Here is a 19,166-nt window from a genome sequence, read left to right as displayed (position 1 = left end):
ATAATATATTTTTAAAACAACTTAGATGTTCATGATGATTATTATAACTTAATATAATTTTTAAAGGCTAGAATTGATTCTGGCTTGATGGTCCTGAATTACCCTTGTAGCATATGAATTTGATTCCTCGATCATGCTAGAAAAGGGAAAATTCTAATTCCAATGGTTAAAATGGATTCTCACGCTAAATCAAGAAGGAATCACACATTCACACCACTACCACGAAACTATAATTTTGATCTGATATTTCACGGGGAAGACATCACGGTTCCTATATAAATATAACCGAGGTAATTCATGAAGAAAACATTGACACAAACATATAATTCGCTCTGTGTCCGAAGAAAATGTCATGGTTCGGTAGCAACAAGAATGAAGGCAGGCATCACACTTACGACAAGCCGAAATTGGGTGAGCTCGGGCACGTCCATCGTCCAGTGATCATCGATGGCAACGGTGTGAAACATCCTATACTTGGCTACGAAAGCCACAACTCCAAGCAATATGTGGGCAGAACTGAAGCAGTTGTGAAGTATATACGTTTCCCGGGCATGGTAGATGAAGAATACACCAGTACTTCAAGAATGGAGGAGTATGGAACAGGGGACCTATCTGCTAGGAAGAATGAATTCGCTCCCAATTCCCACGATGAAAGATTACGCGGACCAATCAAGGATTTGCCTTGGGACAATAGGTTCAGGTTCAACAGCCCTCCATCAAAAGAGCATCATCATGCCGCTCAGGGTAAGGCCTGTTATCTTAATTTCTATGTCAATTATCCGGTCGCTAATCTTTTAAATTTTGATACCAATTGTACAGATGATGACACACGCGTCAACAATACTAAAGGGACAAAGCCAAATAACATGAAAGAACAAGACTACTATGATGATGAAAAGAATAGAAGAAACGGCTTCACTACACAAGGGTCTAGACCAAACTATCTCAAAGATCAAGAAGATTACTATGAACGTGCAAATCCCAGTACAAATGGCTATAGCCCTCCTAAATACGGATTCTCCATACCAACTCACCAAGTGAAAGAAAAGGAAAACGATTACGTCACTAAACAAGGGTCTAGACCAAACTATCTCAAAGATCAAGAAGATTATATTGAACGTGCAAATCCCAATACAAATGGCTATAGCCCTCCTAAATACGCATTCTCCATACCAACTCGCCAAGTGAAAGAAAAGGGAAATGATTACGACGCTCGGGGTGCTCGTATGGGTCCATTCGGGACACAACCAAACAACGAAACAAGCTATGAAACATCCAACTTTAAGCCAAAAGCAAACAGTCCTCCTCGGCTCAATCCACAGCCAAAAAATGAACAGGGAAACTACAATATTCCAGAAACCATTGATAGCACCGAGGCTCGTAGGCGATATGGGAAGGGAGCTCCAGGGGCTGCGCCTGCAGAAGGTCATAAGTACAGTGGAGGGACTATAGACAGCAAAGAAGCGGCAAAAAAATACAACGGTGTCCTTCTGACTAATTGATGAGAAAAACAAATATGCCTATGATCTCTTGGCCTGTGCGAGTCTGTGTTAGTATTTGTGAAATATATATATTCCGCGAGAAATGTGTGTGTTTGAATTTGGCCATGTGTTGCGTTGTGTTGGTTGTGATTAAGCCTAAAGAACATGTAACGTACAAAAATCTGGTTACGTTGTATGTATGAAAATTATTAAATAACTAAATTAATTTAATCAAATAATTTTGAATGCATGAATGATATATTTTGAATAACTAAATGATTAGTTGTATACTTGATTTCATAATTTAAAGATTTTCAGGTGGATATCGTTGGTTGGCCAGGTACAGAGGACCGGAAACAATTAAGACATTAAAGATTTAAAAGTTAAATTTTTATTTTTAGTTAAGAAACGATTTATTTTAAATGATTTAAGAATTTTAGTATTTTGAAGTCAAATTTAAATTAATTAGTGGAGCAAGGAATTTGTGTAATTTTTATGGATTTTTGGAAATAAGTGATCCTAAATCTTGTAGTTTGAGGCCTATTGATTTTATTTATTTTATGGGCCTACTCAATTATTTAACTAGGGTTAACTTAGCTCATTAATTAAGTTTAGAATAGCCTTTTTGTTTTTATAAATAAACCATGTTGGGTGCAATAATTGTCTCTGCCTTGATAGAGCGATTGAACTGTGGTGCTTGTGCTGCTGTGATGTTTAAAAAGATTTGAGTTGCACCATATTACCACTGGCTATAGCTTTTATTAAAGCGAAAAGCGCACGTTCCTACAATTGGTATCAGAGCCAAGTTCACGGGTTCGATTCTCATTGATTGCAAAGAGTGCAATTATTGGAAGGGAGATTGTTGGGTACAATAATTGTCCCTGCTTAGTAGAGCGATCGAACCTTGGTGCTTGTGCTGCTGTGCAGTTTAAAAAGATTTGAGTTTCACTATTATCACCATCTATAGCTTTTGATAAAGCGGTAAACACTCGGTCTTAAATTTGGTATCAGAGCCAAGGTCACAGGTTTGATTCCCATTTATTGCAAAGAGTGCAATTATTGGGAAGAAGATTGTTGGGTGCAATAATTGTCTCTACTTGGTAGAGCGATCGAACCATGGTGTTTGTACTGCTGTGTGGTTTAAAAAGATTTGAATTGCACCATTATCACCATCTAGAACTTTTGGTAAAGTGGCAAACGGTCGGTCCCACAAACCCTAAACTACACGTACACACACAACTAAACACCTAGCACACTCACGCAAGCAATTCATGCACCAGCAGCGGCCGCATGTCCAAGGCTTTGCCAAGAGAGTTTTTCAATTTTTCTTCTTCGTTCTTCCTTCAAATTAAATATAGTCCAATTTAATTATATTTTTATTATCACAATCGTTCTTCTAATCTATCAAAAATTTAAATTTGGTCATATTTGGTTAACATTTATAAAATTATATGGAATTCTTTTTTATATTAAGAATAAGACATAAAAGTATACTTGTAACCAGTGACGGAGTCACAATCCTTGCCACCCGAGCTGGTCCTAATTTTTTTTTAAAAAATTTATATGTAAATTTGAATTTTTGTATAATTTTGGATAAATTTTATATTAATCCGGATAGATCAATTTAAAATATTAAAAGATTTTAAAATTTAAAATTCTAGTCTAGATATGGTCGTATTCCTGGTTCCGCTACTGCTTGTAACTATCCAACTATCCTTAACATTGGTGTAAAAGGGAAAAATCTATGTCACATGGGATGAAATACTCGTAGTAATACGGAGACGTTGTGTATTATTGAGCCACACACTTTTAAACGTTTCACAATCAATCAAATGTTTTGGGGTCGGCAGCCCAACATCAAAAAAGGGGCGCGTCGAATGAAATGATGAGACTCCGGACAAAATGGGAATAGAAGACTTCCCAGTTGTGTCGGGTTGTTGACACGTGCTTTTTGAACTTTTTCTTTATTTTTATTTTTTTATAAAAATATATATTGAGAACTGAAATATGGGTGGTTTAATTTGTTTATTCTCTCGCGAAAAAGATTAAGATTATTGTAGTCGTCAAATTATATCTAGACAAAAATTTGTGTTTGTAAAATAGATCTCTTATTTGAGTCATCTGTGAAAAAGTATTACTTTTTATACTAAGAATATTATTTTATATTGTGAAAATCGGTAGAATTGGTCCGTCTCACAGATAAAGATTCGTGAGACCGTCTCACAAGAGACCTACTCCTCTCTCTAAATACGTTTTTGATCTTAACAGAATAGTTTGTTTACATAAGTATTTTGTAAGATGCTAGTTTTTAGAATGTTATAATTTGAAATATTTGCTGCTTAGTGAATATTTTGTCAATTGAAGAAGCTTAATGTATTTTTTACATATTTGAAAGTTGATATTTTATACCAATTTTTGTAGTCAAATTTCACTTTGTAAATGACAAGTTTATGGTAGTGGGATGCAGAAGATGACGTACACGATGACGAGACAGTCGAGCGCATTTTCTCTTCGATATGGTCAACAGAGAGGAGACAGAAAGGGGCATTTTCGAGAATACAAAAGGTTGAGGGGTTATACTTTAACATGTTTTGTAGTAAAAAAAATAATTTGCACAATTAATAATTGTGATTAAAATTAATGATTTGGATATAATCATTATTTTATTGTGAATTTAACTTAATTTAATTTAGTTAATCAATAGACAAGGTTTAAGTATGTATCTATTACTATTATTAAGGTTGAGACATGGATAGTAATCACTTTTGGTATTTTATGTTGTGCTAATTTTTTTTTTCCTCCAAAATACTCTTATCCCATAATTAATATTATTTTCCAAATAATAAATAAATAAATTTAGTGATTTAAAAAATACACAAGTTTTAATAAAAATTACTTTAATCTAATATATTTCATATACAAATTTATTATAAATAAATATAAATCTATATTTTAGATAAAAATTAAATTTAATTTTTTTTTATAATTTTGAGAACTCGCACCTGTCATTTTTGATGTGTTTTGAGTAAATTCAAAATGTCAATAAAATATCATGCAAATCACGTTAATCATGTAAATCACGTTAGACAAATTTTGTGTTAAATACTCAAAGATGAGATAACAAAGACATGAAGAGATTGAACTCTAACCTCTTGATAGTTCACCATATCCTTTCATTCAAGTTAAAAAAAAAAAATTTACTTGGACATATTGTGTGTCTACTATTATTCCATAAAATTAGAGGGGTGAATTGATATTATTATTAATTAAAATTTGCCAAAACTAACCATGGTTAGCTAGTGTTAAGTGGATTAACTGTTAGGCTTGCACCCTCCCAGTCCTCTCCGCCTATAAATAAAGATCACACCTTTCTTCTCCCAACAAGAATTCAGAGTCTCTCCAAAGCGCTTTCAACCAGAAAAAGAATATATCTTCGGAGGGAGGGACTCTGGGAGGCACGAACCAATCATTTCCTCCCCATTTTTGTTGATTTTTTTTTGTCAAGTCGAAGGTTTCATAACTGTGTTAGTTTGGAAGTCTATCTTGAATACATGGAACCCACTTCGGAAAGGCTCTCGCCGTTTGATTTGATGGCTGCTTTGTTGAAGGGAGTGAAGCTCGAGAAACTAAATGGGTCGTCGGAGGTGGCACAGCCGGCGGTGTTGACGATGCTGGTGGAGAATAGGGACCTCATGATGGTGCTTACTACCTCCATTGCGGTGCTCATTGGCTGCGTATTGGTGTTTCTTTGGCGGCGTGTTGGCGGATCGGCGAAGAAGGCGGTGGAGCTGCCGAAGCTGGTTGTTCCGAAGGCGATCCTGGAGCCGGAGGAAGTTGATGATGGGAAGAAGACAGTTACCATATTTTTCGGAACCCAGACTGGTACGGCTGAAGGCTTTGCTAAGGTAAAAGGGGGTTTTACTTTTTATTGTTCGAAATTGCTTTGACCAAAAATGGAAAAAAAAAGTGAGAAAATTTTGACATTTCATTGGGATCTTTGAAAGGGAAAGGGGTATCATAGGAATCTTTGGAATTTTCATGCCTTGAAATGTATGATTCACTAAAGATTATGAATTTTACTTCTGAGGTTACAAGAATTGTCTAGTTAATTGAAATAGTTTGGAGGACTCGCCATTTTGTAAAAAAATTGATATTTGGATCTCTCTGCTATGATGTTTTACTTGGCCGTGATGATCTGGTGATAATTCTTTTATTTGTTCATTATTTCTTATTCTAAGTTAATAAATGGTTGATTTTCGTGTTGAATATAGGCGCTTGCAGAAGAAGCCAAAGCAAGATATCAGCAGGCCAAGTTTAAAGTGGTTGATTTGGTCAGTTTTTTAACTTTGTCTTGAAACAAAAATTTTGGGTCATTTAGGAACTTTCATCATCTATCTACTTCTTCTTTTGTGGTAGCTTCTTTATCTTTTTTATTTGTATAGGATGATTATGCTGCGGACGACGAAGAGTACGAGGAGAAGCTGAAGAAGGAAACTGTGGCCTTCTTTTTCCTGGCCACGTATGTTTATTCATATTTTTTAACAAAAAACCGATTCTTAGAACCCTTTTGCGTGCATGCGATTTATTGAGTTGGTTGAGTGGTGGTTGTTTTCAGATATGGAGATGGTGAGCCCACCGACAACGCGGCTAGGTTCTACAAGTGGTTTACCGAGGTAAAAAAAAAAAGCGCTGAATTTAATAGTTTCTTCGTCAGGTTTCTGTGTATAGCGTGAAATTTGGGATTGATTTCAAAGATTTTTTCGTGTAGGGAAAAGAGAGAGGAGAATGGATTAAGGATCTTCATTATGGCATATTTGGGCTTGGAAACAGGAAATATGAGCATTTCAACAAGGTATGTACCTAGATTTTTTACATTCATGCGTACATATGCTGGCATTCTATCTGTGAACCCAAAAGTTGCAAGGAGGGGCGACCGAACTGAACTCGCATCTCCTTAAAAATTGCACATTGAATTGTTTTTTTTTTTAAATTTAAAAAATCCACCTATTGGGGAAATCACCCCCATTGCCCCTGCTTGGTCTTCCCAGGCTGATAGGATAATGTTGCTTTGCTCCTTCTTTATATATGTTGCCTGACGTTACATATTGTTCAATATTTGATTAACAGATTGCTAAAGTGGTAGACGGCATATTCTCAGATCAAGGTATTTGTTTCTTTGGGAAATTTACTTTTATTTAGCTTCTGGATTAAAATTCGGATGTTGAGTGATGCTAGATACGCTTCTTTATGTCCTCAAAGATGCACGTCATTATGTCATTTTTTTAAAATTTAAAAAAAATGAATTTGAAGGAAAACTCAAGCTCGCTGAAGGACCATTTCTTGGTTTTGTGCTATTTTGTTTCCATCTGTTACCACCCATATGTCCTTTTCAGGTGGAAAGAGGCTCGGCCCAGTGGGTCTCGGGGACGACGATCAATGCATTGAAGATGACTTTACTGCATGGTAATGGATTCCTAATTAGATGTCAAATCGACCGAATTGTGCCATCTGTAACATTCTAAGATAATTTTTCAAAATGTTTTAATTCGGACGTAATGCAGGCGTGAGTTGGTATGGCCTGAGTTGGATGCATTACTTTGTGATGAGGATGATGCAACTGCTACTACACCATATACTGCTACAATTTTGGAGTATCGTGTTGTATTCCATGACCAAACAGATGGATCAATTTTGGAGAACGGCTCAGCCAATGGCCTTATCAATCATAATGCCGTTTATGATGCTCAGCATCCCTGCCGGTAACGAGCATGTTTCTATTCAATTTTCTTTTCCTTTTGGACTGTGTTTCCTGTGTAGTTTGAATGTGGGCAGCTCTCCCCTTGTACTAGACATTTTTTTATGTCTTGTTTTTTGTTTGAAGATCAAATGTCGCTAGAAGGAAAGAGCTTCATACTGCTGCTTCAGATCGTTCTTGCACTCACTTGGAATTTGACATATCTGGCATTGGACTATCGTAAGTTTCTGATATATGTAATTTGGCCCATTTCGTATTCAGAAATTCTGAATGCCCTCTTGAAATTTCGAAATAACAAAGCTTAATTATTGAACTGAAAACTTCTCTGTCCACAGGTATGAAACGGGGGACCATGTTGGTGTTTACTGTGAGAATTTGATTGAAACTGTGGAGGAAGCAGAACGGTTACTAAATTTGCCCTCACAGACATACTTCTCAATTCATGCTAATAAAGAGGATGGCACACCCCTCAGCGGTGGCTCTTTGCTACCTCCCTTCCCACCATGTACTTTAAGAACAGCACTGACTCGATATGCAGATCTTTTAAGTGCTCCCAAAAAGGTTCAATTAATCACTGTAACATCATATTCGTGGTATAATTTATCGTATGTTACTTGAAATTTTGGCTCATGTGTCTGCTGTTCCAGTCTGCTTTACTTGCATTAGCAGCTTATGCTTCGGACTCCGGTGAAGCCGATCGACTCAGGCACCTTTCTTCCCCTAATGGAAAGGTTGGATACATTTGATTCCATCTTTTGACAAGTGCTTTCCCTGATCGGTCTTCTTATGATTATTAATGTATGTTATCTTCAGGAGGAATATGCGCAGTATGTGATTGCAAGTCAGAGAAGTTTACTCGAGATCATGGCAGATTTCCCCTCTGCCAAGCCTCCTCTCGGTGTTTTCTTTGCAGCAGTTGCTCCTCGCCTGCAGGCCAGATTTTACTCTATCTCATCGTCCCCAAAGTGAGTATTTATCTTACCATTCCTTTGTTTCTACTTTTTGAGGCTGCAATTGCTATATGGAATGCAATTCTAGCGGCCATATAAGTTGGTCATTTGTGCAAATTGATCTTGTATGTTTTGCTCGTTGCCTTTTATTTTCTCGTTATATTGACAAATCTTCAGGAACTCATTTTCTCCTATTGTTTTCCAGGATTGCACCATCAAGAATCCATGTAACTTGTGCATTAGTTTATGAGAAAATGCCCTCAGGAAGAATTCACAAGGGTGTCAGCTCAACATGGATGAAGGTATGTTTCTCGTTCTTGAGATAAGGTTATATGTTTAAGTCTTTTGTTAATTTCCTAGAGATGCAAAAAAGTCAGTTGTTGTGTTGACACACAAGTAGATGGTGCCACCATTCGGTGCACATACTTTATCCCTCGGCATAATATTTTTTGGTAGCTGTTTCTTGGATCTTAGTTTTTGCATTTCTTTTAGAATGCCGTGCCTTTGGAGGAAAGCAGCGATTGCAGTTGGGCACCAATTTTTGTTAGAACTTCGAACTTCAGGCTGCCTGTTGATCCTAAAACACCCATAATAATGATCGGCCCTGGGACTGGCTTGGCCCCATTCAGGGGTTTCCTGCAGGTTTGTGTAAAAATATTTCACGTGCCCAACTGTTGGTTTTCTATTCCGATGATTATGCCATAAGTGCTTATTTATGTTAACAGGAAAGATTAGCACTGAAAAAATCTGGGGCTGAACTTGGTCCCGCCGTATTATATTTTGGATGCAGGAACCGAAAGATGGTTAGTAGTTCACTCAGCATCTGTAAAATGTTCTCACTCTCAATAAAATTTATGCCACATTAACTCGCGTCATCTCCAGGACTTCATTTACGAGGATGAATTGAACGACTTTGTCGAAGCTGGAGTAATTTCAGAGCTCGTTCTTGCATTTTCACGCGAGGGACCAACCAAAGAATATGTGCAGCACAAGTTGGCACAAAAAGTATGCAATTATTTTCGACATCCACGTATTCAACAGTTGCTTCGATCTCGAAAATTTTGTATTGATTTGATGTTTTCCCACTGCGTTATGCTCCAAATGTGTTAAAATCAACCTTCTCTTCTGCACTAGCTCATACGGGACTACTTATAATTTAGTTGGATAAATACCCATAAATGTTTACATTATATGTGATGGACAGGCCTCAGATGTCTGGAATGTAATCTCAGAGGGAGGACATATTTACGTATGCGGTGATGCGAAAGGCATGGCTCGTGATGTCCATCGAACTCTCCACACCATCGTCCAAGAACAGGTGTGTATTTATGCATAACATTTGGCTGTTACTCTTTTCCAACTTTAGTGCAATTCTTGGCAAATGCTCGGTTTCTAAACACAACTTTTCGCCTTGACTATGTTTTCAGGGATCTGTGGACAGCTCCAAAGCTGAGAGCATGGTGAAGAATCTGCAAATGACAGGAAGATATTTGCGCGACGTATGGTGAAAATGTCCTCAGCCAGCCCAGTCGTAAGACAGATTAAAAAAGATCAAACTTGACAAAGTATTTTTTATTTGTTGCATTTGTATATTAGTTGGTTCTATGTGATTCTTTTTGTTTTTCTCTCTTTATTTTTTTTTTGTCATAGTCATCGATGGATGTTGTAATTCTACGAAAATGTAATAATTATTGTATATTTTATCTATATTAATAACATGTCTGTCTATCAATTACTCTTTATTTGAGGACTGCATCTGGAGAGGTGTAGCACAATTAGCTTCATCTTCGTGGACCCCACATATTTTTATACGTGACCCACTGATCCAAGGGTTGTGCTCGACCGGGTCTTTTGGCACGTGCTGCCGAGCTTTTTAAATAAACTTTTATATATTTTTTTAAAAATAATAATAATTGATTAGAAGACTGAATATCCTGGTAGGTTTGGGAGTTGGGACAATGATTTCACAATATTTTTATTTTTTATCCTAAATTTTTATTTTTAATTTAATTATGTTTTTCTTTAAAAATTGAGATACTTATTTATATAATTTTTTTGAAAATAATCCAAAAATAAATACATAATTACATATATCATTACACACCAATTTTCAATATTTATAATTCTTATTTTCAACGCTCAATTTTTACAATTCTTGTATCGCTTGTTTTTAGTCAAAGAATGTTATAATTAGTTAACCAAAATAACTTTTTTTAAAGATTTTTTTTAGCAAAAATGATAAATATTTTTGTTTTACCATTGTATAAAAAAAATAAAAATAAATAGTTTTTACAGAGCATGCCCCCTACTTGTAATTTATTAGAAGTTTTTATTCAGATTTTCGCTCAAAAAAATTCAACTATTCACTATACACATCATTTTTTAAAATACATTTTTAGGAATAGCAGATTCTATAAAATTAAACTAATGACATTACGTAAATATAAAATCGATTAAATCTAAGAATGAACATTATTATTTACGAACAAAAATTATAGTTATTGACACTCCACAAAATGAAGGACTAAATCAAGAAACACTCCACAAAATGAAGGACTAAATCGGGACAATTGAAAAACGAGATATTAAATGTATAGGGAATCATCCCATATTATTAGTCATAAAATAATTTTTAGTTGGAATTAGATAAAAAATCCAACCAAACATCACTTACAGGAACAAAGTCAAAATATGAGGGCAAAAAGAATGAACTTTATTGATGTCATTGCAGTTCCAAGAAATACCAAAGACAAAACAAAAGGAGCGCAGAAGGAGACTGTGCCATCGCACAACTTAATAACTTAGTACAAGAAACAAAATTAGGAGACAAAAAAATAAATAAAAACTTACAAAATCTATTTTGCAAATCCCCTTCTTTCTGGACAGTTGATCATTCCCATCTAATGATGGCAGAGCCCCACGTAAGACCCGCTCCAAAACCAGCGGCTGCGATTGTATGACCGGCTTTCACCTTCCCACTTCTCACAGCTTCATCCAACGCCAATGGAATTGATGCAGCGCTTGTATTACCGTAGTTAGCAAGATTTGATAGGACTCGTTCTGATGGAAAGTCAAGACGTGTGGCTACTGCATCGATAATTCTCTGATTTGCCTGCAAGAACAAGTTTCTTCTGCTGGTTAGTCTCATCAACATATGGGTATATAATACATTCTAATACTGAGAAAAACGTAGAACTAGATGTACTGGTAAAATGAAGAGTAAAACGTAACTCAAAGATTTTCGAGAAAATCCGAAGTCAGATTTCTTAACATAGCATGTCACCATATTGGTAATGCACTCGTGTAAATCATTTTTAAAGTCCGAGAAGTTTTCCACAAGTGCAATGTGAATTCAATGAAAAAGTAAATGCATACTGCATGCTATACATTTCATTCTCCTGAAATATGTCAAAATGACAAAGATAGCACGATTTCGTATCAGCTTCACCAGTAATTGTTGTGTAGCTTATATTGAGAGGATATACTAATTTTCTGGGGTTGAGCTATCATCTCCCTATCTCATATTTTAACATTGTTGCTTTCATTAAAAACTGACGCAACAGAGTGGGCGATGAAAGAAAAGGCTACCAACTGGAAAAGGTCGACAATGTATTTTGAATCCAAATTATGGGTTAGATTAAAGAGAGAGTCTCATATATTGATTAGTGGATGAAAGTCATCTCAAGTGAGCTGTTGTGCATATTGCCTTTTCAAGGAACTCGCAATTCTACAATTTCATTCTGACTTAACAAGCAATTGTAGTGTGACTGGCAAGATTGAGAATTGTTATCCTCAAAATCCAGTTTCCAAAAATCATCATCATATGTCTTTTCTTTTTCTCTTCCGAGGGAGGTAGATTTAGACGTTTTGATTCAACTATCATGCTAAATGCAAACATTTCAAAATATACAAAGGGTTGTCTACGTAATTACAATTTTGTGACGGCATGCTTCTCTAGTTTGGTCATACATGTAACTACTACTTTGGGAGCGCAAGCATCCATAATTTGAGCATTTGTCACAGATGTACAAACAAGTTTTTACTTTTTTTATGTATATTGTGTTTTATCTCGACTTTCATTTACAATAGGCTAAGCATATGATCAGCTTGTATGCTAAGGAACACTCAATTTTCTTGACTCAAGATCCTTTATGCATCTTGTGTGAAAGTTGATTTAATCTGTTTTAAGTGACAAGGCACGATGCAATATAACACACACATACCTGATGAAGCAGCAACCAATCTATACTGGACCCAGAAAGACCTGCCTTCTGTAGAGCCAATTCTATCGACTGAGGAACCACACGAACAGCAAATCGGAAGACCTCTTTACCATTCATTTGTATGCAGGAGTATGAAGACCCTTTTGGTAGATGTCCAAGGAGTGAACCATTAGTCCCTAATGCTTGATCCTTTTCATTTTCCTTCATAGTGGCGTTTAAGTGTCTAGAAATGACGAAATACTTTAAATTTATATATAACTATTCAATATAAATAGTATGAACTTGGGATATTTTTTGGCATGCCATCTGTTAAATTTACTAAACCAAGTTTACTTTATCGAATTATATATATTTATACTATATACCTGGTGTGATATCGATTCAAATTATTACAATTGGCTTACATGTTTTAACTATATTGATATTGATAAAATTAGAGTTAACATTTAAATTTTTTATTCATCCTTATTTTAATTAATTTATGTTTAACTTTTGACATATTAGATTAAGTTACCGACACCAGACACCGGCACAAACAAGATATTTGATAGTGCACATGCATTGCACGTGCAACGGTCCTTGCTGGTGAACGGTGGTCTATATGGTGAGTCACAATTAAGTTTTGCATAATAGTTTTGTTTTTTCATTATCTACGAAGAAATAGATTTTAATCTTTGTTATTAATAAATCATGAACCAAACTTGATAATTTCATTTTTAGTGAATTTCTAAAATTTTGGTATATCCGATTAGATTAATAACATAAACTACAACGCTTTAGACCAAAAAATTTATAGTACATGTGTACCACATAGCTAGTCTGAAGAACTAGAGGACAAGATTTCTTCGAGAGGATGTTAAAAAGGTACCTTTGCCCTTCACCATCGCTGTGCAAGTCAAATGCGAATAAACCATCCTCTTCTATGTCACATGCCTGATTAAAAGATCATGAAAAATTAACGAGTATTAAAGGAATTAGTCACCTGAATACAAGACTATCTACATCAAATTTGCTGTCGCAAAAGAAGAAATTTGTACATAAATGAAAAAGACATGCTGCAATAATTTCCTTAAAACTCTCTTTTTTTTAGAGGAAAAAGGGATGATAAACGGAGTGAAAATGATATGATACGGTACCTGTACTACCACAGCACCAGCAGCATCGCCAAAGAGAATACAGGATCCTCGGTCGGTCCAATCAACATAGCGAGATAGTGCATCAGCTCCAATCACAAGAACATTTTTGAAGCCACCACCTAGCAATAAATCACAATAAATCAGATTTCGATAATGAAGCAACTTATAGTCTATTTAACTAAACTTATCTTAAATATCTTATAGCTTTTAAATCTCATAAGCTGTTTTAGAGCTTGTTAGGTTAAAATTACCTTTAACGTCTATAAGGTTTTAGAGTTCAAAAGATATTCAACTACCTTATGAGCTCTTACATCTCATTTTAAAATTGAACTTTTTAACAGTTTAGATAAAATAAGCTCTCAAGAAATTAACACAAGGGTAGAGAAACAAATCATTTAAATTATTTTAATATAATAAGCTTACCATTTTAAAGTACTATTTTTTTTAAAAAAAAATTCTATGACAGATGTGTGTGATTTAAGGCTATAATAACATGTTTTCGTTAATTGTTCTTAAAATTAAATATGATTTTTTTTTAACATAATGAAAATGGTGAGAAAAAAGGATTAGAGAATAGACAGGGATATTAAATTTAAAAGATATTCAGGAACTTATAACATGCTTTTTAGTGTATATTAAGTATTTGAAAAAATATTTTGTTTTTCTAAAAAAGCTAATAAGAGTTATAAGATCTATTTAAAAAAAACAAGAAGAAGAAAATACCAAGTTATTTTTAAAGATAATATAAGCTTTAATTCAAAATAACAAAATAAAATATTAAAAATTAGTAGTATATCCTAAATTATAGTCAAATTCATTGTCCCTTGAGATTTTGTTTTCCAATTATTTTCTTTCTAGGATGTCTCTTTTTATTCGGATACTTTAATAGCTTAATTGTAAAATAAGATCTAAGACTTTATAAGCTACTAAAACATCTTATGCTCTAAAATCTGGTAGGATATTTAAGATTAGCTGAGCCAAATACTAATAGGCTCTAACTTATAAGCTCTTACATCTTATTTTAAAATTAAGTTCATAAAATATTGGGATAAAATAAGTTTAACATAAAAAAAAAGACCTGAAAAGTGGAAGAAACAAGTAAACTAGGGAGAAAGAAAAAAAATAGAGTGGGAAGAAGGATAGGAGGTTAACATGAGATGTAAGGATAAGAATCTAGGTTATTTGGTTATTTTGATAAGTTGCCATGATCCTATTGGTTTTTGAAGATCTCAAAGTAGCTTATGTTTAAACATTAAAATATCTTGTTTAAAAAATCTGACCTAACATTTACAGATACTGTATAAGTTTTCAAACCTCCTCAAAATGTTTTAAACAATCTATAAGATGAGCCAAACAGACTCTTTATTAAGTAACCGATTTTTGCAATCTTTAAGTAAGAAATTGAGTTTTCACCTCTAATGTGGCAAGCGGCAGAAACTAGACCCAAAACAAAACCACTACAGGCAGCAGTTATATCATAAGCCAATGGATTATTCTTGCAGCCCAGCTCTTTTTGAATCTGGAAAAAAATGCCAAAAGCACATTTGAATTTTCAAATATGCTATTGCTCATGAAATCAAATAATATATCATAAATAAATAGTTATGCATATACTATGGCATGATGATCATCAAATATAAGAGAATCATGAAGCTTTAAAAAGGTCGTAAAAATTGAAGATTGGAAACGATCAGGGCTCTGTCTCACAATCATAATAAGGAAAAAAAGAAGAAAAATTAGCGATAATTTAGGGATATTGCTAAAATTTGTACCTGCGGAGCACTGCCAAATAAATCTTCGGGAGTGGAAGTACACATTAACACAAGATCCAAATCATCAGGATCAACCAAGGCCATCTGGAGAGCTTTCCGACCTGCCTCTATTGCCAAAGCAGCCAGACTATCCTTTCCTGCACCAGCATATTTCTAAGATACACGCTGGTTCATAAATACAATTCAAAGACTTGAAAACATATCATGTGAACTGAAGTTTTTCTTCTCTTCACTCAAAACTGGACTGCCAAGGGCAAACAAATATGTGGCGTTGTTTGGTAAGCTTCCCTAGTCCAAAAAAGTTGCACAAAATGAATGCATGATATGGTGAGCGTCCAGGCGCCACGGTTAAAGCTAATGTTAACATGTACATGTAAAGGACTAATCATTCTTACCACTTGAAGAGCTAAAAGATCTCAACTCAGAAAAGCCAAATGCTAACACAAATATTCTGACTCTCTCTTCAGTTCAGGTGAAAAGGAAGCATTAACTGAGGGGAAGAAAAAACTCACCAGAAATGATTCTTCGATTTCGAATTCCAGTCCGTACAGATATCCATTCATCGGAAGTATCCACAATTTTTGAGAGGTCATTGTTAGATATCTGAAGACTTGGTACTGCAGAGCCACATCCAACTAACTTGCAGCCTTTGCTAACAAACCTATAAAAAATTAAAATCGGTGATCAAAGAGGACATTATTCCATTTAAACAGTAGATAAATTTTAAACGAGGGAAAAAGCAAAACATCCTTTCAATATGAATAATCACTAAGCTAGGGTGAATACACGAATCTGCATTCTATGATATGTGTTTCAAGAAGGCCAAGACTGCAAAAGTGCATACTAGTATGTGAGGTGCTTCTCAAAACCCTTCATTAATCAACATAAGCCAAGGCATTATAGGAAAAGGTTGATTTTTAACAGATTGAAAGCAAAGAACACATGCAAAAGGGGATTGAATATGCATAAAATGATCACATGTTACTAAATTGAGAGTTTGAGACCAACAGCTTAAGTCACCAATATCTAAGAGCATAAATTTGACCAATCGATAGTATGCAAACGATAAAAACTGGCATTCAGTGTGGAATGTAGCCAAGTTGAAAGAAATGGTTTGAAGATACAAAGCATCACTTAAAATCAACTATGGAGAAATAAAAGATCAACAGAAGGAAACTAACTTCTGCTAATTTGGATAGTCAGGAATGGGGTATGGATGTATCTACATTGTATTAGTAAATTTTACATTTTCCGCTTCAGTCCTGCTCAATAGACATTCTAGCACGTCTAACCGTTAGAATTAGAAGACCATGAAAACCGCCACGTTTGCCCTACCATCCTTTCAATTCATTAGTGATATCACTTTTTGTTTTTATTGATTATACAAACAATTGAGACCGTGGCAATAATATAGTACCAAAATACATAATAAATAATCAACAAAAACACAAAGATTTACGTGGTTCACCCAATATTGACTACGTCCATAGAGCTACTACAAATCTTTGTTATTGGGAGAAATTTTACTAGTGAATACAAAACACTCAATCTCTCACAATCTCAACCCCGAATATAATCAAGAAAATATTTTCTCTAACTCACAAAAGATAATCTCTAACACTCGAGAAAAACCTCTTTTCTTTTCCTATGCTCTCTAAACTTTTGGGATTGCTTTGAACAAAGCTTTCGATTGGATGATTGAAACTAAAGGTAGGGAGCTCTATAAAAGGTAGGGAGCTCTATTTATAGAGCTCGTTGTGCATGTGAAAACTTGAGCCGCGATTTCATTTTTCTTCGGTCAATTTTCATGCCACAATCATCATTTTTCTTCAGTCAATTTGCATGCCACAATCATTTCACAATTTGTCAGCTACCATATCTGGCAATTTAAGTCTGCATCCACCAACCATCATAAATGCTGACAATTCACACTTTCTTTCATCAAGGAATGGGGAGGTATCTACATTGTATTAGTAAATTTACAATTTCCACTTCAGTCCTGCTCAAAACACGTTCTAGCACGTCTAACCGCTAGAATTAGAAAACCAGGAAAACAACCACATTTGCCCTACCTTTCTTTCAATTCATTAGTGATATCACTTTTTTGTTTCTTTTGGATGGCAGTGGATTCAGAACGCACAAGAAGAACAAAAGGAGACTCAGATCAGCAGGCAGCAGCAATAGTTAATGAATAGAACATATAGAGCTACAAGCAATAGCAATGGTATATGTTAGTTGTTTCTTTGGTTATTGTGGTAACTAACCGTCAGAATATAAATTTCCTCTTCCATCAATAAGCAACCAGCTAAATCACACGGAAGGGGACAGAGAAAACATCAAGCTTCATTAAAATATCATTGATAATACTTATCGAAAAACAGCAGCACAATTAAAGAAACCAAGGAACATTAGCATGCAAGTAGAGTAAAGTCACGGGGATATTCGACAGATCATTAGGCAGCTTCATGTCACATAAATGGGTGTAACCAAAATTAGTTCTTGCCTTTGGATGAGCCAAAACTAATCATCAAAGTGGTATGAATCTACATTTAAAAACAAATAACACCACCATAATAGAAAAATAAAAAAGATTTAAATAATAGCAAACTTTATTAGAGTCTTCCTTTCATCTACTTGCATATTATTTATCCAAAATACATACTTCCATAGCATATGAGCAATTAATATCCATAGATTTCCTCCTTCAATATATATTCACGTGCTAAATGAGATTCACACAAAAGATAGCATGAAAACAACTAAACCTCCATTGTTTTAAATTGTTGCAAATTATTACAACTGACAAAAAACCACCCAAAAAACATCCAACTTGTAGTGACTCAATTACTTAACACATGACTATCAACAAAAGATTCAAATTTTACATCACGCGCTTTCCTAAACAAGCAATCAACAACCTATCAGAACCTATTCATCCAGAATTTACAATTCATTTTCTCCAAAAAGGAGACGCTAATTTAATATTTCTTAGCGATTAGAAAGCAAAACCCACAAGATCAAAATGGAAAAAATCCACATCTCAACTTTGCATTTAATTGATTACCTGGGAACTCTAGGTTCAGAAGGGGGAAGCTTCTCTGCACCCTGAGCAGTGCTGGAACACACTAATCTCCTGGAAACTCCCTCGGAGAACCAAATCCCAGATCGAGAAGTCCCCAAAGGTGGAGAAAATCTCTTCCTACCACAAGGAACATTTGGCGAAAACAGCCCGGATGCATTCGCCATTAAAGTTCTTGATTTCCTCTATCAGAATCACACACTGACAGATGTGGGATCTTTAAGCTTATATCTATTTTTCTTTAAAAAAAGAAAAGAAAATAAAATAAGCCCAAGAAAATCGACGGGTTTTATAAACAAGAAATAGAAAAGTCAAATTGAAAAGAAAAAGAGACAATAGAATCAATAGACGGAAAGAACAATCAAATCATTGGGGGTTTCCGGAGATTACAATAGAAAAATGGACGAAATTTCCAATGAAATTTTTTTTCCCGCACTCTTTCTCATCAGACACAGTTGAACAAATGCAAATGCATGTCGAGGAGATGAATGGATACAGATTTTATCCTTATGTTTCTTCGTCTCTGGGAAGGGAAGGGAAGGGAGCGTGGCTCATTTCTCTCATGCAATTCCGATCTCCATTCTCGAGGGATTGAGTGAGTTAAAAAGAGCTGTTTCAGCCATGTAAGCTACACATCTCTTTCAACCAAGTTACTGTTTTGCCCCTCAACCGTTGTTGTGTCTTTGACTCATTTGGTGGGCTAAATCTGCCATTTCACTCTTCTGAATAAATGCTGGTTTATTGCTTATGTTTCTTATTTTTTGTTATTA

The 19,166-nt window shown here is 35.0% G+C and overlaps 3 protein-coding genes across 4 annotated transcripts; 2 read left to right on the top strand and 1 right to left on the bottom strand.

Moving 5' to 3' along the window:
• Positions 1-297: 297 nt before the first annotated feature.
• Positions 298-1,601, top strand: LOC140991888 (uncharacterized). The gene is made up of 2 exons (XM_073462054.1): positions 298-744; positions 820-1,601. Exons 1-2 carry the CDS (start codon positions 348-350, stop codon positions 1,500-1,502), a joined length of 1,080 nt encoding a protein of 359 aa, XP_073318155.1. The 5' UTR covers positions 298-347; the 3' UTR covers positions 1,503-1,601.
• Positions 1,602-4,855: 3,254 nt separating this feature from the next.
• On the top strand, positions 4,856-9,893 carry LOC140991597 (NADPH--cytochrome P450 reductase-like). Its single transcript, XM_073461642.1, has 18 exons — positions 4,856-5,386; positions 5,753-5,812; positions 5,924-6,000; positions 6,097-6,154; positions 6,250-6,333; positions 6,609-6,645; positions 6,875-6,944; positions 7,043-7,240; positions 7,363-7,455; positions 7,572-7,797; positions 7,884-7,967; positions 8,050-8,201; positions 8,392-8,488; positions 8,679-8,828; positions 8,912-8,989; positions 9,069-9,191; positions 9,391-9,504; positions 9,614-9,893. Exons 1-18 carry the CDS (start codon positions 5,033-5,035, stop codon positions 9,692-9,694), a joined length of 2,136 nt encoding a protein of 711 aa, XP_073317743.1. The 5' UTR covers positions 4,856-5,032; the 3' UTR covers positions 9,695-9,893.
• Positions 9,894-10,878: 985 nt separating this feature from the next.
• On the bottom strand, positions 10,879-19,006 carry LOC140991926 (beta-ketoacyl-[acyl-carrier-protein] synthase III A, chloroplastic-like). 2 transcript variants are annotated; one of them, XM_073462095.1, is made up of 9 exons: positions 18,787-19,006; positions 18,382-18,635; positions 15,830-15,978; positions 15,318-15,454; positions 14,959-15,064; positions 13,546-13,664; positions 13,278-13,342; positions 12,410-12,632; positions 10,879-11,298 (listed from the first exon to the last, which is right to left on the bottom strand). In XM_073462095.1, exons 2-9 carry the CDS (start codon positions 18,561-18,563, stop codon positions 11,077-11,079), a joined length of 1,203 nt encoding a protein of 400 aa, XP_073318196.1. In that variant the 5' UTR covers positions 18,564-18,635; positions 18,787-19,006; the 3' UTR covers positions 10,879-11,076. The 2 variants fall into 2 exon arrangements, with proteins under 2 accessions (XP_073318196.1, XP_073318197.1); XM_073462096.1 differs by having other exon boundaries at positions 18,382-19,006.
• Positions 19,007-19,166: the final 160 nt, after the last annotated feature.

Source organism: Primulina huaijiensis, chromosome 13 (genome assembly GCF_012295235.1).
Source record: "Primulina huaijiensis isolate GDHJ02 chromosome 13, ASM1229523v2, whole genome shotgun sequence".
Classification (NCBI taxonomy): Eukaryota; Viridiplantae; Streptophyta; class Magnoliopsida; order Lamiales; family Gesneriaceae; genus Primulina; species Primulina huaijiensis.
Note: the sequence above shows the minus strand (reverse complement) of the source record. Positions and strands in the feature narration are given on the sequence as shown.

What these genes read in the sequence shown, in the direction of transcription:
- LOC140991888 (XM_073462054.1), top strand. Translation starts at nt 348, where the DNA reads ATGTCATGGTTCGGTAGCAACAAGAATGAAGGCAGGCATCACACTTAC. An exon ending in GCATCATCATGCCGCTCAGG is followed by an intron (nt 745 to 819) that starts GTAAGGCCTGTT and finishes CCAATTGTACAG; the next exon opens with ATGATGACACACGCGTCAAC.
- LOC140991597 (XM_073461642.1), top strand. Translation starts at nt 5,033, where the DNA reads ATGGAACCCACTTCGGAAAGGCTCTCGCCGTTTGATTTGATGGCTGCT. An exon ending in GCCTTCTTTTTCCTGGCCAC is followed by an intron (nt 6,001 to 6,096) that starts GTATGTTTATTC and finishes GGTTGTTTTCAG; the next exon opens with ATATGGAGATGGTGAGCCCA. An exon ending in TTTTAAGTGCTCCCAAAAAG is followed by an intron (nt 7,798 to 7,883) that starts GTTCAATTAATC and finishes CTGCTGTTCCAG; the next exon opens with TCTGCTTTACTTGCATTAGC.
- LOC140991926 (XM_073462096.1), bottom strand. Translation starts at nt 18,563, where the DNA reads ATGGCGAATGCATCCGGGCTGTTTTCGCCAAATGTTCCTTGTGGTAGG. An exon ending in TCTGAACCTAGAGTTCCCAG is followed by an intron (nt 15,979 to 18,381) that starts GTAATCAATTAA and finishes AATTTTTTATAG; the next exon opens with GTTTGTTAGCAAAGGCTGCA. An exon ending in ATTGGTTGCTGCTTCATCAG is followed by an intron (nt 11,299 to 12,409) that starts GTATGTGTGTGT and finishes TTGTTCTTGCAG; the next exon opens with GCAAATCAGAGAATTATCGA.